Source organism: Hesperophylax consimilis, chromosome 2, assembly GCF_061612785.1.
Source record: "Hesperophylax consimilis isolate HC1 chromosome 2, BYU_Hcon_1.0, whole genome shotgun sequence".
NCBI classification, from domain to species: domain Eukaryota; kingdom Metazoa; phylum Arthropoda; class Insecta; order Trichoptera; family Limnephilidae; genus Hesperophylax; species Hesperophylax consimilis.
In genome coordinates, this window is record NC_142837.1 from 35,961,507 (window position 1) to 35,979,781 (window position 18,275).

General features: G+C 37.8%; 1 protein-coding gene across 3 annotated transcripts in view; it reads left to right on the plus strand.

Annotated features, from left to right (window-relative positions):
* The window catches only part of LOC149425958 (unconventional myosin-IXb-like), a 99,735-nt gene that overhangs the window by 58,018 nt on the left and 23,442 nt on the right, over positions 1-18,275 (plus strand). For 2 of the 3 annotated variants that reach the window (XM_089642506.1, XM_089642490.1), the window contains exons 14-25: positions 1,064-1,303; positions 5,036-5,283; positions 6,773-6,944; positions 8,878-9,055; positions 9,624-9,781; positions 10,021-10,143; positions 10,328-10,465; positions 10,679-10,784; positions 10,932-11,493; positions 11,864-12,029; positions 15,718-15,936; positions 17,106-17,511. In XM_089642506.1, the coding sequence (XP_089498632.1) occupies positions 1,064-1,303; positions 5,036-5,283; positions 6,773-6,944; positions 8,878-9,055; positions 9,624-9,781; positions 10,021-10,143; positions 10,328-10,465; positions 10,679-10,784; positions 10,932-11,493; positions 11,864-12,029; positions 15,718-15,936; positions 17,106-17,511 (2,716 nt within the window). The remainder of the gene's footprint in view (positions 1-1,063; positions 1,304-5,035; positions 5,284-6,772; positions 6,945-8,877; positions 9,056-9,623; positions 9,782-10,020; positions 10,144-10,327; positions 10,466-10,678; positions 10,785-10,931; positions 11,494-11,863; positions 12,030-15,717; positions 15,937-17,105; positions 17,512-18,275) is intronic. The other variant, XM_089642498.1, reaches the window with a different exon arrangement.

An 18,275-nucleotide genomic window follows, 5' to 3' on the forward strand; every position in this document is an offset into this window, starting at 1 on the left:
AATCCACACTCCGTCACTATCATTTGCATTGTTTCTCGTGTTCAACAGCTGTTATTGGCAAGTGTGTCAAAAAGTGTCCTCGCTCTTTCGTACACACTAAATAATAATAGTTAAAAATGAGACGAATGGTGCCGTGCCATTTCGTTGAGATTGTAAAAGAGCGCCAACGTAGGTACGTACATACATTATTCAACGAAACTCGAACAAAATATTGCCAGATGGGTTTTCAAACTTTGACAAAGGATAAAACATTGGTGACATGTGGTGAAAATATGAATGATAAATTTTTGAAAAAAAAAAAATGTTACCGGACAGCAAAATGCCCATAACATTTTTCACTCCAAATGTGCTAAGGAATAGCTGGTTAAAGTTTGTCGGGTACGTGCCGATACACCCTGTATATAGGTTCGACAGTTGTATTTAACTGTCTAAATAAAGTAAATGAATATATTTTCCCCTTAAAAATATATAACTATTCAATATTCTGTAATATACTAGTGGACCCCGCAATGCTTTGCTATTGCTAATGTCTTTGTTAAGCGTCTCCGACTTCTTCCACCATTAACTGCTGTATACCACAATGCTACTTTTAAAAAACTACATTAAATCAACCTTAATTCGACTCTGTATCTCATTCCGTTGCAGAGATATTGCGTTAAGTATTCCTCGGGCATCATCGACTTCTTCCATCATTCAAACCACTCTCCTGGCACTAATGAGAACAAACTTTTAAAATTTTCATTAAAATCGGACAACTACTTTTTGAGTTTTGCGAGCACAAACATACGCAGGCTAAAATCAATCAAAATCACAGAACATGACAAAAACGCCTTGTACAAACTTCAGCAGAAAAAACCCAAACCTAAATAAAATGTGCCTTACAACAATATTATATTGGGAATATGATACATTTTAGTATCTTGTCTTTTTCGTTTTCATACAAGACGTGTGAGAAGGAAGATTTTTGTGAATGCTTTTTAGGACCATTGTCGATGACGTGCAAACGAGATCTCCCTGCTAGCTTGTTGTTCTTTTCAATATTATATTGTGCTTTGATGTTTAGGAAAAACAAGTCATTCCGTCCCCGTGACCGCGGCAAGAAGGGCCTGAAGAACCTGCAGAGCGTGAAGACCCTGGCAGGACGCACTGGCGGGGGTTCCGGGGGCGCGGGCGGAGGCTCGGGGGGCTCCGGCAGCGCGGGGGCCAAGGCACGCAAGCAGCCGCTCACAGTGGCCGCCCAGTTCCAGCACTCACTGCACTCCCTCATGGACACGCTCAATCAGGCCAATCCCTTCTTCATCAGGTAAGGTTTCATATTCCTCAAGATAGAATGTTACGATGTCTGGTCATTTCTCGGATCAGTGCTTTGCACTCTTCACAGACCTGGGGGAAGGGTTCAGACCCTCATTCAGGGATTCTGGATTGGTGCTTATGAATCCGTAAACTTGGTGAGTATCAGACGGTATGCTATTTTCTGAATTTTCACCAACTCAACTAGGTGTAAGCTAATTGAAATACATAACACTTACCGAGTTTTAAAGCACTTAAAGTATTCCCTGACAGACACCCTCGTCGAGTAATTTATTGGGATATTTCCTTTTTTTTTGTCATATGGTGGGGTGATATTGGACTTTCAGATACCCGAGCCAGTCTAAGGCTTTAGGCATCATCCTGTTGACCTCATCACTGAAGCATATGTTGGTTGACAGTACTATTACCTCAAGTCTGGTCCGGTCATTTCCCGGTGAAATGAACAACTACATACATTAGGGATTCTGGATAGGTACTGATGATAGACATCCAAATTAATAGACTTGCCCTAATGTGAAATCTGGATATCATTGTATGCTGATGATGCGGTGCTGATTGCTAATAGTATGGATGATCTGCAGTCTCTCGTGTCTAGGATGAACGAAGTATGCATGAAGAATGAGTTAATGATGAATGTAAGTAAGTCTAAAGTAATGGTGTTTGAAAGAGAGAGTACGAAAACAGTGTGCAATATAGCTGTGAATGAGGAATACTTGGAGCAGGTGGATGAGTTGGTGTATTTAGGAAGCATGTTTACGAGAGATGGGAAGGCTGACAGAGATATTGAAAGAAGAGTAAATGCAGGTAACTCCATTAATGGAGGACTGAACGTCGGCGCTAACAAAAAATTGTCCAAAGAAGCGAAGTTAGCAGTCCACAACGGAGTGCTGGTACCTACCTTGATGTATGGAAGTGAGGCATGGAACTGGCAAAGAAAGGATGAAAGTAGATTGAATGCTGTTGAAATGAGATCCCTGAGGCGTATGTGTGGTAAAACCATGTTTGATCGTGTGAGGAATGTAGAGATCCGCAAAGATTGCAAGGCTGATGTAAGCGTAATGAGTAAGATCAAGAAAGGGACGCTAATATTGTTTGGGCATGTAGAGCGAATGAGCGAAGAAAGGAGTGTAAGGAGAATATACGATGCAAATGTGAATGGTAGCAGAAGTCGGGGACGCCCGAGGAAGACATGGCACGACCAAGTGAATCAGATACTTGAGTCGGGCCATGTCAAGAGTCAGAACAATAGAAAAGTATGTATGAGACGATGTATGAATGTGAGTGAGGCAAGGAGTGTGTGCCAAGACCGAGTTGTTTGGCGGTCCGTTCTCTCTGCCTACCCCTGCGGATTCTGAACGAATCGCCTGGCGTAGCGACACTAAAATTGAGTGAGGTGGGTAAATTATAACACATTTGTAAAAGTGTGTTATAATTTAACTAAATAGTGTAACAAAATATTCAGTTGAAACAAGCCCAAAGTTTTGTTTACCCGATTTGGGATATACATATAGTTAAGTTTTTTACGAACCCAGCAATTGGCGCGCTATTTAAAAAGGATTTATTAATTCGTAAGCATATTTTATTTTCGAAGACCAAATTGTGATATTACAATGCGAGTTGCCTGTATACTGACAGATTCAATTATTGACAAATCACCATAAGTGATTTTTCACTCTGCGCAAGTTGATTTGTTCGCCTTTCCCTGATTGGCTCATCTATTAATTTGAATGTCTATGGTACTGATGAATTCCTGAACTTGGCGAGTCTATTATTAATTAATTATAACACAAACCACTCTAATATGCATAGATATATATGCACTTTCCACCATCTGAGTCCTGGTTTGTGACATCTACAAAACTGGGCCAGTTCTAATAAATTTTTAATAATAATACGTTACTAATTTCTACGGCGCCATTTTTGTAAAATATCATCCCAAAGCTGCTTTATACAACAAAGAAATAACTTTAAATTACTCATACAAACACCAAGCCATTCCATTTAGATTATTTAACAAGAACACTTCCTCTGCGCTAAACAAATAATATTGCTTTGAAAATTAACCACTGAAGTCAAAATTATTAACTTATTTATATTCTACGCCCATATGGGCTTTTACAAACATGAGAAATACGTAATAATTTAGTGGAACAGTAAACGTGAAGTAAAATTTGCTATTTAAATTATATAGAACCCACGCAGAAGAATAGTATTATGCTAACATTAATTAATATTATTGTTGAGGTATGTTATTATAGCCTTCTTGTAACTATATTCGTGCAGTTGAACACATCCACTATTTCTGCGAAAGTATTGCCAACTGCATGCAATCTAGGTATAAGCGAATATCTAAATGACTCAGTTGTGATGTTGTGGTTGCAATTAAAAAGAATTTTCGATCGATTAGTTCTAGCCGATATATTAAAGGTAATTAGGCTGAGTAAATCAGGGCTGCCTATAATTTCTTATGTTAAAGGGGAGCAAAAGTGTTGTAGCATTATAAAGGCAATACAACAACAAAATTTATCAACTTTTTTCTATAAGAGACTCATAGCATTTTATTGGTTGTGCAATTTGAGTTGATGCAAAAACACACACGTTGGATTGGATTGTTTAGCAATATAAGGGAACGTAAAGTTTTACATACTTTTCGTTTTTTATATTACTAGCACAGATGCTTGAAAAATCATGGAATATTTTAATTTATTGTAGAATTTGTGAAACTGAAAGTATTTATTAAAAAAATATTTGCCTCAGACTTGAAAAATTGTTTTGTCATCTGCCAAAAATTTTAACAAAAGAGATACATATTTATTTTTCAGAATAACTTTATTGAGTAAAACCTCAAATTGTAATATTAAATATTGAAGACAATATTAGTGATTTCTAAACGAAAATCTGAAACAGAAAAATCAGAAAAGGAAACGGTCACATCTGGGACTCGAACCCAGGAAAATAAATATTCATTCTAGACTTGCAGAAAAGTCAACATATGTCGCACATTAAAAACAAAAAATAAGATAGGTTTATCTAAAAAGACGCTGTCTGGATTGCATTTAGTTCGGGTTGAATCTTGCGATCATACATAAAGATAGTTGCCAATAAAAATGTGCGATGAAAAAATGAAGACAATGTTAGTAGTTCTTATACAGTTAAAAGTGACCGAGGGGAATAGGGTCCCATTAGCTCAGTTGGTAGAGCACTGTCCCGGAAAGACAAGGGTCCTGGGTTCGAGTCCCAGATGTGACCGTTTCCTTTTCTGATTTTTCTGTTTCAGATTTTCGTTTAGAAATCACTAATATTGTCTTCAATATTTAAAAGAGATACACATTTCAAATACTTACAGAATTATTGATTCATTTAGGTACCTACTTTATCGGTTGTCTGAATCGTTCGCACAATCACCACGAGACACACCACTGAAACAATTATTTTTAATTAACCTTATGTACGCGGCTGTCGCATATGTGATCCGTCAGTGGCTATTCGCGTATGCAGATATTGCATGCATGATCCATAAAATTTCACTACAAACCTATTTATTACATTTTGTCTAAATGTGCCCCTTGGTTTGTGTTCTGGAGAATTTTCCTTTCTGAAGTTGAATAATAAGTTTGAAGTTATATGCAAGCATATAACGGAAAGCAATACATCTGTGCGAGTGCTGTGCTTGTATCAACATGCTCTGCAAAACTCAGACTGATAGATTTTATACATTTTTCAGATGCATAAAATCCAACAAGGATAAAATCCCCAATGCGTTCGACGATGAGACCGTGCAGCGCCAGTTGCGCTACACCGGCATGCTGGAGACGGTGAGGATCCGTCAGGCGGGCTACAACGTGCGGCTAAACTACGAGGAGTTCATCCAGCTCTATCGTATCCTGCTCCCCAAGGGGCTGCTTAGCTCGCAGAATGATGTCAGGCATTTCCTGGCCACGCTCAACTTAAATAGGGACAACTACCAACTAGGTAAGATCCGCACATTGATTTGAATTAGATATTTTTGATGAGAGGAAATAACTTTCATCCATCACAAATTGGTTTGGTTGTAAAGAAAACTGAAATTTTGACACTAGTTGTATGATACACTTAATTTTGTTTTTACACTGAGAATACGTTCCACGGTGTAAAAAAATTTGTTAAAAAATATAGTACACAATGTGTCGTCCTTGATTTTCCCAAGAAAACGGTGCTATGGAAATAATCCTTTTATTATTATTATTATTATAATGTATGGAAAATCACAATCATAAAAAAAAATTGGCTTATTTGTATAGTGCAGTTTTTTTGAAAAATCTCCTCAAGGGCACTGTGCAAATAGGAAAAATGGATATTTTTTTATAAAGAAAAACAAACATTCCCGGGTTGCGAATAACTTGACAATATTTGAAAATCACCTACTATCACCAAAGTAAGCAGAAAACGTTGCTTGTTTCGTGATAGAGGACTTAGCCAGGCGAGGAATTGAACTCACGACGCCTTGGGTGAGACCCAGACCCATTGCCAACTCAGCCACTGACCGGTCATACAGGTTCTATTGTGTGAAAATCACATGAAGAATGTAAAAAAAAAAAAACCACTATTATTGTTGGGTTAGTATACCCATTGGGATGGGAAAAATCTAGGAATCTAATAAGAATGGAAGTTACCAACACACTTTGTCTACCGTGTTGTTTCAAAATCATGTAAAAAGGCCGTGTAAAAGCATAATTGACTGTACTGACGACGTTATCTTTAATTATACTTATCATTTATCAATAAAACGGTGAAGATGAAACGCACGACCAAACAGAAATTTCATAAAAATCTTCATACAAAAAAATCGAATTTTCGGAAACAAACAAAAAATCGTTTTGGACTACACAACATCAAATATGTCGAATTTTTTAACTTAGCACACTATCACACTCATAAGTCAGGAGTGGCCACTAGATACCAGTGCATAATAAATAGTTCATTCAATAAAGTCTCTACTCATGATCCGACTTTACAGAACCCGATATGTTGAACCGCCAACCAAATTATAATTATTCCAACGGCCCGACAAAAGGAATAACAATAATTTGGTCGACAGTTTTGCCTGTATACCTCCGACATAGGGTTCTGCAAATCAGATTGTGTGGAGGGCCTTTTAGTTCCTCTTTTTGCTGTTAGTGCATATATTTTATAAATCTATAATTATTGTCAAATTTGGCATTTGATTAATTTTTTAAAGAAGTAAACTGTCCACCTAGGTTTTCTAGGTAATTAGCTAATTGTCTAGGTTAAAATAAAATAATATTTGGATCTTGAATCATTATTTTACATAGCTATGTTTTTATGAAAAAGAAACTCAATGGCACTTGATTCATTATTTAACTTTTAATTGGAAACTCACTTTGGTTCAGAATCAGAATCATAAGTACCACATTCTGACCTAAGTACCCTCTTCTGTTGTATAATATTATAATTTTTGTAGGTTGCACAAAAATATTTATGAGGGAATCCGAACAAACCAAGCTGGATTACCGATTGCACCAGCAGATCATGGCTTCAATCATCACGATCCAGCGGTGGTGTCGTGCCATACTGGAGAGAAGGAGATTCCTGGCTATAAAGAAGGCCACCTTGGTGCTCCAGCAGTATTGCAGGTTTGTGCATACTCATTCTTGATTATCACATGTAAAAGCCCAAATATCAAATATGTAGAATTACTTTGTGTTTGTGATTACTCTTATGTTTGCTTCACTCAAATGTAAATTGTTAACCTCAATACAGGCTTAGTCCTAGTGAGGTTGATTTTAGATGCAATAAATAAATAAATTTATAATCAAAATTTAGTACTAAAATTTCATATGTGACTATTAGCACTGCCACATCTATAAAACGAATTGCTTCTGGGGTAGATATCATTTGGGCTTCAGCCGAGCTTTAGAATCAACTGAAAAACTGGGCCTTATTAGATTAGTTAAGTATCCCGCAGCCAAGTGGGGGAGTAGGTAGTACCCAAAATTACTATACTCCTTATATTAGCTTAAACACTTGACATATCATTTTAGTATTTTACGTATTCCTGCGCAAATACATAAGTTACCATTAATAATTGACTAAATAATTGGGATTTGTATAGTTTAAAAGCCCTTAAGACAGAAAAATCATGAGGTCGTCGCACGACCCACTTGGTTACAGACGTTTTGTTTGGCATCTCGGCCTGTCAAGAGTTAATTGCGTCGGAGGAGATGTGAATGTTTTCCACACACACTGTAGCAAGTTGAAGCACCTACCTATCTATTCAATTTTAAATACATAAATGTATACAAACTATACGAGGGTACCCAAAAGAAACCAAAATGATATTGCGGGGATTCGATATGGCTTAGTTTTTGTAGTACCGGGTTCTGCCGGTAGAACCGTGTACAGCTACCTTTCCTCAGTCAGTATGCCAAGCGCTGCACTGGAGAAGTCGTCCTTTCAGCTGGGGTGAACTTTTGATGACATTTGTTTTGTGTGTTCGTCGTTTTTACCATGGCTTATTTTCGTGAACAGATTTCCGAATTTTACAATGGCTGATTTTCATGAACAGAGTTCCGAAATGACCCAAACTTTTTGTCCAGGGTGCTATGGATAAGACCCTGAAACAAAGCAACAATCAATCCAATGGAAGTCTTCAAATTCACTTTGCTCCAAAAAGCTCGTCAAATGAGACCAAACATCAATGTTGATTTGTTTTTTCGATTTGAGAGGAGTCGTCCATTCAGTTTGATTTGAGAGTTTGTTCTCCATTTGAGAACCACAAACATTTGTGGTTCTCAAATTTGAGTTTCCCCCATAGCATCATCCTTGTAGGCCGGTTTTAACACTTCCAGAGTTTCTGTGCCAGTTTTCATAATTTCACAGTTCACGGAAATCAGCCATTGCAAAAACGAAACTATCACTAAAAATAAAAACACAAAACAACTATCACCAAAAAATTAATACCAGTTAAAGAAAGAAATTTTTTCGCTATCTGTAATTTTAGTTACAAAAAACGTAAAGTTAACCTTTTTTTTTTCAATATTTGAAAAAAGATATCTCTATTTCTTATAATAAAGTATAAGAGCGTATTTCATCACCTTTCTAAATCTGCTTTTAGTTTTCTGATACATTCATAAATATTCCATATATTTGGATTTTATTGCAAAGCGGAAATACTCTGACCGTCTGACAGAATATGGCTGAGGCCTGAAGAATTAAAACTTTTATCAATTTTTTGGCAACTTAAACATCTTAGGGTTAAAAAAACTATTGGGAGTCGAGTCTGTGCGACAACGCTTTTTGAAAGACAAACAGCTACTACTACTTAGCGACCAAATATTTTGGATTTGAGCACAAAAAAATTGAAATCAAATTACTTAAAAACAAAAGCTCAAAAAAATAGTTTTTTTAATGAGTTTTTTAACACCTTGTATATTTTGTAATATGTGATAATGTACATTATAATAAGTTAAATGATAATAACTTACCTTAAATAAGTATTTGTTCCCAACCACAAATACTTCTGATTCCAACTGCTATTAATAAGATAGTTTCTTCTTCCTCTAACAGAGAATGGATACTGACCCGACAGCTGGCCGCGGTGAAGGTGCAGGCGCACTGGAGGGGCAGCCGCGTACGCCGTTGGTTCCTGAAGCTGAAGGCGGGCATCATCCTTGTGCAGGCTGTGGCGCGGGGCCGCTTCGTCAGGGACAGGGTGCGACTACTCCGCAGAGAAACCAAGGCCGCCGTGAGTTACCCCTGTAGTATTATTATACACTCAAAAATACCACCATAAAGGATATCACAATCTCTTGGTCTAATTTCATCATGCAATGCCGCCTAATGTCCCGAAAACCCTTCTGGGTGGAAGGAGAGAGGCTACTCCGGTTAACTCTCACCACAGAAGACAGGTGGACATTTGATTATCAAGTGAATGGTGTGAAAAATACTTTTGTCATCATCGAGGGACAAGCTGGGTTTTCACTCCCTCGTAAATTCTGATCATTTATCAACAAGTGGGAAGGCCGTTTGTTAATATGGTGCAGTGCAGTTCACCGAACACGTTTGGCCAACAAATGACCGCTTCATTAACTCTGTCTGTAAATTTGTTTGTGTGATCTGTGTCTAGTCACGGTCGTAGACGTGTTTGATGGCTATGAGCATTGCGACTGTCGCGAGCTGTCAAGTAGTAATCAACATCTACTGGTCTATCCTTGCTTCATGCTCTACCGAAGCCGTCCCAATTCTGTATCTTCATGGTGTAAATCCAAAGCAATGTGTAAAATTCGTTGAAATAATCCTTTTTTTCTTCCCAGATTTGCCAATCTACAACAGATGGGAAGACACAATTGAGTATTGAAGAGGAGGTTTACCCCACTAGGAGAAATATCCTTCCAAAAGAGATGCAAAGAAGTGATCCAGAAATTAGCAGAGCACTTAGAGCAATAATATCCTTACCAAGTCCCAGGCATAGGTAAGCTAATAATGATATCTACAGATTAAAATTTACCATAAAACCGCCACATTTAAAATTTTATCTGAGCATATTAATATTCAAAATTGGAACAATAATGCCAATTATTTGGATGGGTACCAAACTCCTCTTTTCCACTATTATAATGTAGGGGATACACTGCTTATCCTTTTTTTAATTTCTCTCAGAGTATTTAAATTAGCCATGTATTAATTTGTATTTTTTCTTTTAATTTTTAGTGAACATCTCGACGATATGCCGCAAATACACAGCAGTAGTTACACCGCACAAACTTACTGCAAGAGAAAAGTGACCAAAACCCAAAACACTAGTGAATTAAATTCAAGGCAGCCGGACAATAGGTATGCAAAAATGAATATCATTCGAACCTGACTAACTATTAACAGTGTAGTGAAATCATTACTTCCTTTAGGTGCACTGCAATGTGTAATGTGTAGAGTTAGGTTTTAGAAGTTTAGAAGGAAAAAAATTTTTGTCAGTTGTTCATGATTATTTGTGATCTGACTTTATTATTAACCCTTTCAGTCCAAGCTATCACAATACATCCAGTCCGACCAGGAAACCAACAGACGAGATGGGTCCGACGGATTGGCCTCTCAGTAGCACGCACGTTGACTTCATGAAATGTCCCCCACCGAGACGAGAACATGACTTATCTTCCAGGTATAAGTCTCTTCCTTAAATACCTCATGGGCTAGCAATCCACAAAGGAGTTCTGACACCGAACTTAATGTATAGCAGTGTGGCATTAACTAAAAATGAACAGGAAGGACGAAAGTAGACTGAATGCAATAGAAATGAGATCCATGAGCAGTAATAAAACTATGTACAATTGTTATCGTCGTGAGTTTTATTATAAAGGTGTTTACTTTTCAGGTTTGCCGTGGTCACCAATGAGATTACCCCAGAAGACTTAGCAAATGAACTGATTTGGCTGCGATTCGACATGTCCAATAATGACGACCGGCTCAAGTCCGAAAATGTAATTATTAATAATAATCTAAGAAACTGAAATTTAAAAATCACTAATACATGCAGCATACGGTACCTTTTAATCTGTATCATATGTCAGTGCTTATTAGAAATTATTTTTTTTATCCGCATCAATCAAATTGTTGTTTTCTTTCAGATGGCACCGAAAGAAACCCAAAGATCTCTCTACAACATTCCATCATGTCCTGACATGTACCCCGAACAAAGCCGCCCCAAACTGAACCAGAACCAGCAATCCAGACATGGCGAACAAATCAATCAAATGGCCTACGCTCCCTCGGAGCAACAACAATCAATCCAACAACAACAGCAGCAACAACAGCAACAGCAACAACAGCAATTGCAACATTCTCGTAGAAAAGACAACGATAACAACTGGAACGTTGACGACATCTCTATTAGGATCCTGTCTGACTGTCTGCCAAACAGGAGACTGCCAGACCAAGGAAGACGGAATGATCTCACCCGGGAAGAGATAATGTTAAGTGTCTGCGAACTGGACAGCAAGAGGATAGACACCTCCCCCTCGGCTAGGCAGAAGAGCTCCCCCCTGATGTATCATAGGAGCCTTTCCACGACCATGCTAGAACCTATGGCCAGCAGCAGAGGGCTGGTTAGTTTACCTCCGGTGAGGAGAGATCCCAGAATGGTGGACCATACGCCATTGAGGAGGGACTCCAGATATAATAATAACCCAGGTTAGTTTTGACAATGTCATTTTACTTTTTTCCAGGTTATCACAGTCCAAGTCTATTGTCAACTTTTATCGACAAAGTTTTTCTAAAAGGCAACATTCCATTCACAATTTATAGCGTACATTCGAACATTGCTTGCTAAATTAGTAAATAAGTCTATTTTCACTGGCATCTAAGAAAACAATGCGCTTATTGAATGGAACATTCTCTTTTGTGTAGGTATTTGGACTACATCTTGGAAAGGCAAAACATGAAGTCATAAATAAACAAACACAACTTAATACTTCTGATTATTGACAGTTGACATAGAGCTTGAGGATCATACTCATATATCATTTACTGACAATAGCATAATCCTTAATTTTCCTTTCAGGCATGCACGTAGATATGACTGGGCCAGGCGTCCCACCTCCTCCTATAGAGAACGCCGTGGAAGCCCTGTACGGGCGCCCCCGCGGTCCAGAGCCCCCGGTGAGGAGTGTGCGCAGGCTGCGTAGAGAAGGTGCTGAGGAGACTCGCAGGACTGACAAGACCACCAGGTTTGTACTGCTATTTATAACTGTCCTATCCAACTCACCACTGAGATAATCATAGGGAGTCTGGTACCACCCATACTGGCTTTCATTTCACTCCTTGCAGCACCGTAACCCACCCCTTCCCTCTGATCTGCGAGGACTAATATCTGATCACTCCTTTTTCCAGTTGTTTATGAAATTTTTTGTTTGAATAGCTGCCAATAAGAAGTTTTATAAAAGTGGAACGGTTCCATTAGGCATGACATGTAGCAAGGATTGAAGGTAGTTAACCAGCCAAAGAAGTTTTTGTCTTGGGAGTTCCAAAATTAGGTGGCTGAACGATATGTTGGCAAGTGAACAGGCCCAAAGTGTCATACTAAGGGGGTATTTCACTATCTCTGATTATGTTCTGACTAAGCACTAATAATAATCCGCGGATTAGTCATTTTTTCGTTTTCACTATATCTGAATAACGCTAACGCTCGGGTTAAAGTTTGATTTGACTAATCAGTGCTCGAACCTCACGTTAGGCGCTATTCCTCGAATCAAAGATGGCGTCAAAACATTCCGAGTTTGACAGCGGAGAAGTGAGTCGAATTTTGTTGCGAATTATTATGGATACCGAGGTTTTTGATTTACAGAAGCAGGTGAAAGGGCGGCGATGCGAAGGCCGCGAGTTTTAAGAGCTCGAATGAATTTGAATGCTTGTATGATCCATCCTGAATTATTTGATTGTGTTAAAAATAAGAAACAATGTATTAATTCGACACGAATCTATCTAAAATGACCTGATAATCAACATAACATAACCAAAAAAATGCACACTTTGCGGTGTGCTGACTGTGGCGGGAAACTTGTCAATTGGCGTTGACGCTAGCATTCCATAGACATTGCGGCAAAACATGACAGGCGTTGCAGTAGATGGGGTAACTGCAAACATTTTGCGATGTTGCCAGACTATTTCGAGTGTTATCTATCCGGAAGCTCGGCAACAATGGTGAAACGGTCGCCGTTGAATAACGAAGTTATTCTGATCTTTAAAGCCAGCCAACGGCTAGCTAGTCAGATATTTAGCCCGACATAGTGAAATACCCCCTAATTGTCATTCTATTATCTCTCTTTATTTAGACATAATTCACTTTGCATGCTCAACAAGAATATAAAATAAGTACATAGTGACCAATCGAAACTAGATTTTCAGTCAAATCTGCAACCAAATATCGGTTTATATTTCTGTTCTAGCTTCGGCTGGAACTAATTCTGCACTTATTTAAATAAGTAAAATAAAACACTATATACACTGAAATTGGGCATTTTTAGTGATAAACTTGTGAGTTCATTAGTTAGTGTTAACCAAAGATATTAGAAGAACGAGATGTGCTATGCGCAGTTCGTACTGAGTGGAATTGTTTTGCCGAGTGTCGCCGGTTTTGTTCACCAATACTACTGCACACCTTCGCTTGCGCTAAGGTATCCGCACTAATACATATAACAGATTTCTGTGCGTACACGTCCCGATACCGTTCAAAGTACCCTAATTAGGTAGTACTCCGGCTACGGTCCGGCGGCCAACATAGCATATCTCGTTCTTCTAATATCTTTGGTGTTAATCAAAGTTTTTTTTAACACATGTGAGCTCCATTTTTAAGATGGTGTTTGGCGCTTGTGAGCTCTAATACCATCCACCCTGGTATTTTTCCCATGCTATTTCAACCTTTATCGTTTGAATACTGTATAGAGGAAACTAAAATTGTTTTGAAATCAATTTGAGATCAGAATCGCTTGCACTAATGTCACTGTAGATTTAGTTTTAACCCCTCCAGCATTTAACGGTCATATATGACTGGGCATCCATATTTTATAAAAGTATTTTTATCTTTTTTCTACTATGCGAACGTACACAATTTGTTTGATGTTAGAAAGAGAAATAATAAATCTTTTTAATTTGCCTCAAATATTAATACTGGAATCTATTAATAAAAATAGCCAAAATGAATACAGTAGAACCTCGTTAATTCGAAATCCAGCGGACATCAAAAATCAAATTTCGAATTAACGAATTCCCACGTAATTCGAAATTTTATGAAAAAAAAAAAAAAAAAATAAGCCGAAAATCGATTTTCTCGGCCGCCTCTTCAAATCCGGGTGGTATTTTAGTTGTAAATTCGTATTAATACCAATTATTTCTTTATTTTCGCGGTCGATTACCGTAGCGGCCGGCCCTGTAAATTCAGATATTCGCAATAAATTCGTAAAAATGCTATATATTTACGCGTAAATCGAGATTTCGCTGCCGATTTCGGTCGCGGCCTACCCTTTAAATTGAGATATTCGTAAAAATACGATATATTTCCGCGTAAATCGAGATTTCGCGGTAATTTTCTGGGCGGCCGGACCTTTATTTCAAATATCTGAATTTGAATTCGTAAAAATACGATATATTTCCGCGTGAAACGAGAATTCGCGCGGCGAATTCATCCGTTGCGGCCGGCTCTTCAAATTCAGATATTCGAAATAAATTCGTAAAAATATGATATATTTCCGCGTAAATCGAATTTTGTCGGCAGTTTTTCGTCGCGGCCGGCCTTTTAAGTTCAGATATTTGAAGTAAATTCGTAAAAATATGTCATATTTCGGCATGGATCGAAAATTTTCGGCCGATTTCCGTCGCGCCGTATTTTTTCAACGCGGATATTCGAAGTAAAGTTAGTAAAAATACGATATATTTACGCGTAAATCGAAATTATACGGCCGAGTTTCGTCGCGGCCGACCCTTTAAATGCAGATATTTGGCGTAAACTCGTAAAATTACGACATATATCCGCGTAAAATGTATTTTCTCGGCCCTTTAAACTCGGATATTCGAAATAAATTTGAAAAAATACGACATTCCAGTGTAAATCGATTCAGATTTACAAAATAATAATACTAATTAGGACGATGTATAACCACGTAAAAATACATTTTTCGGCGTTTTACCGCCATGGCTGACTTTTAGATTCAGATTTACGAAATATTATGATTTATTTTCGCAAAAATCAAATTTTTTCGAATTACACGAACAAATTGTAGTGCGCGGACAAAAATAAATTTCGAATTACGAATTAACGAATTTCGAATTAAAAAAAATTTTGTATGAAAAAATTTTTCAGCGGAATTTTTTTTTGCGAAAATTTCGAATTACGCGTTTTTTCGAATTATCGGGGTTCGAATTAACGGGGTTCTACTGTAATTCATATTTCGCGCCGCTATCGTAACAATCGGTTTAACTTTAAAAATTATTTATTATTATATGAACGAGATAAAAGTGAAGATACAGTTTTCTTACAAATTCCACAAACAAAATGAATGTGTTTTCGAATTGTCGAGTTCTCTCCAACTTTTCTACGATTGCAGTAAAAAACATTTTTCATGTTTGATATTAAAATTTTATAATTTAGAAATAGTTATGTTTATTTTACATGCATACACCGGAAAGAAAATTTTATCTAGTTTCTAAAACAGTATTTTTTTTTACAGAAAATCAAAAAAATAAGATGTATATAGCGCATTTCAAATACACAGAAAACAATGCAAACTAAACAAATGTATTGAATGGTTAATGGGTTGAATTGGTACCCATCAAAATATCATACATAAAATATAATCATTTATAGGTCGTTTTAAATCATATGTAAAGAGTTTATTGGAACAACTTGTTTATTAAGAGTAGTGTTTATATTTCCAGAGCGGCCTCCGAGCAGGCCTCCAATGCCAAACGCCCCCGAGCCACCACCGTTTCCATCCCGGGTGGGGAGCTCCGGCGGCGCAACTCCGATCCCGCGGCCGCGGGGCCCCCGGCGCCCGCCCCAGCGCCCCCCAGGCCCCCGCCCCCGCACATGGACTTCATCGGCTCTACTGCCAATGGCGTGTTCAAGATTGCAGGGCATAGGTGAGCGCTAATATTTGTTTATTAAATGTTTGCACGCATGGCAACAATTTTAAAGGTCTGTACAAATGATTATGATAAAAAAGGTTGGAAGCTAAAAAAATAATTTAGAATTTTCAAATTTTAACTTATATATGCCAGTATTTTTTTATATTTATCTCTAGTATCTTTTACAAATGTCAATTTCATAATTAAAATAATTTTCAAAGTTTACATTTTTCAAAGGCCGCCGAAGCCAAAACGATTGAAATCTGTATTACATATTATATAAAGGAATTTTTTTTTTTTTTTAAAAGAAATTCAAACATTCCCAGGTTACGAATAACCTGACAATATTTGAAAATCTCCTACTACCACCACAGTAAGCTGAAAATGTTGATTGTGTTGGAGGACTTAGCCAGCCGAGGAATTGAACACACTACGCCTGGGTGGGAGCCAAACGCGATGTCAACTCGGCCACCGACTGTGATTGTTTGGATAATAAATGGATTGACCTGTTGTTATTGTGCCTTTATTTATCAACATGTTGTTAACCCTTTATGGTCTAATATCTATGAATGAAAGCCAATTTTGATCCTGTAGACTAGATATTTCACAATTTGCAGAAGCAATCAATTGCACTTTATTTGATTGGACTATAAAACATTATATATTATATATTTATAAATTTGAATACGTATTGTTTAATTTAAGTTAATACTTGACTATGGACATGATTTCTAACTGTTAAGTTGTTTTCTAAAGAAAATATAATTTGTGTTCTAGTAAAAACAATGTAGGAAAAGTAATTCATAGGTAGCGTCAGTTACAGCCATATTGCTCTCATCTGATGATGAAATGAATTTAGGCTTTTTCTTGTAAGTTAAATATGTCTGTATTCTGAGATAATATTTTATCCTTACGGCCCAGAGTACAAAGTAGGTAGTACTAGCTTTTACTCGCGGCTTTACCTCGCGTGGTAATAGGGGATACAGTAAACAAATATAATGTTTTTCCGGAACGAAAAGTAACCTATGTCACTTCCCAATTCTTCAACTATCCCTATGCAAAAAATCACGTCGATCGATCTCTCCATTGCGATGTGAAAGAAGAACAAACACTTTCACATTTATAATATTAGTTAGGATAGATGTATGCAGTGTATTCAATCAAAGAATTATTCATTATTACAGGTTTAGAAAATGGACAAGATTCTCGAAAGATGACAAGTGCGTCTACTGCCATGAAGCGATGGATGCATTCGTCACGCAGGGTCAGAAGTGTCTCGACTGCAAACAGCTCTACCACACCAAGTGCATCCAAAACAAGGGTGTGTTCGCAATGCCCTGCAATGGGGGTACCATCACAGGGGCCAGTGGGGGTGGCAGGGGCAAGCACAGAAAGACCCTGCGAGGGGGGACGAACCAGGATACTCCAGCCAAGAACGCTGTCCAGTCCAAGTTTAGTTTGACTGGCACGTCTGAATTCACGGACAGAACGGATAAGATCATCTCCGATGCTAAGGAGCTGCAGGCCATGCAGGACTTCATCACCAGGAAGATTTACAAGATGGAGTCGGAGGATAGGAAGCAATCCGAGGTTAGTTTTAAACTCCTTTTTGCCAGATGTTATGTCGGTTTTGTGGTTGATTTATCTAACGTTGACTAATTTATACACCTAAAGCAGGGCCTCCTGCGATCGTTTCCACAAACAATATGTCAAACATTAGCGCAAACATTTTTATTTTCATCCACATTCCGTCTCCTCCCTTTGTTGAAACATGGGGCGCTGTGGGCATGGCCATAGACAGTTTTGCCATTCTTTTGTCATATGAGGAAGACTCTCATTTTCGACGTCAACTGTCGAGGTGAGTTTTGACGAGGAAGACGTTCTTGCAGTTTCAGCGATCGCAGAAATTATTGTACCAGGGAGGAGACACAGATTTCGGGTTCAACCATACTTTCGACCTCAAAATTAAAATTTATATCAGAAATTAAAAATAGAAGACAGATTTGGTTTAGGTAATTTCTTCTGCGTCTCGGAAACTGATTTCAAAGAATTAGTTTTATTTACTCGGCAAGGGATATTAGATATTTAGGGCCCTCTAAAATGAGTTCATGATAGAAATAATCATCCATATTTATTACCCTCAAAAACTCGTATGATTTATGCTCCAGGACAGACCGCATGGCGGTGGCTGTCAAAATTGAAATGACTCCCCTGCATTCACCGTTTTGAATGTGCAGAGAATGTTTTCCATCGGCCGCGGAAAATACAAAGATTGTATTTTCGTGTTTTCATGTTTGAGCCAATGTTTGTCGTAATGTTTGAAGTAATGTTGTGGAAACGGTCGCTGGAGATGC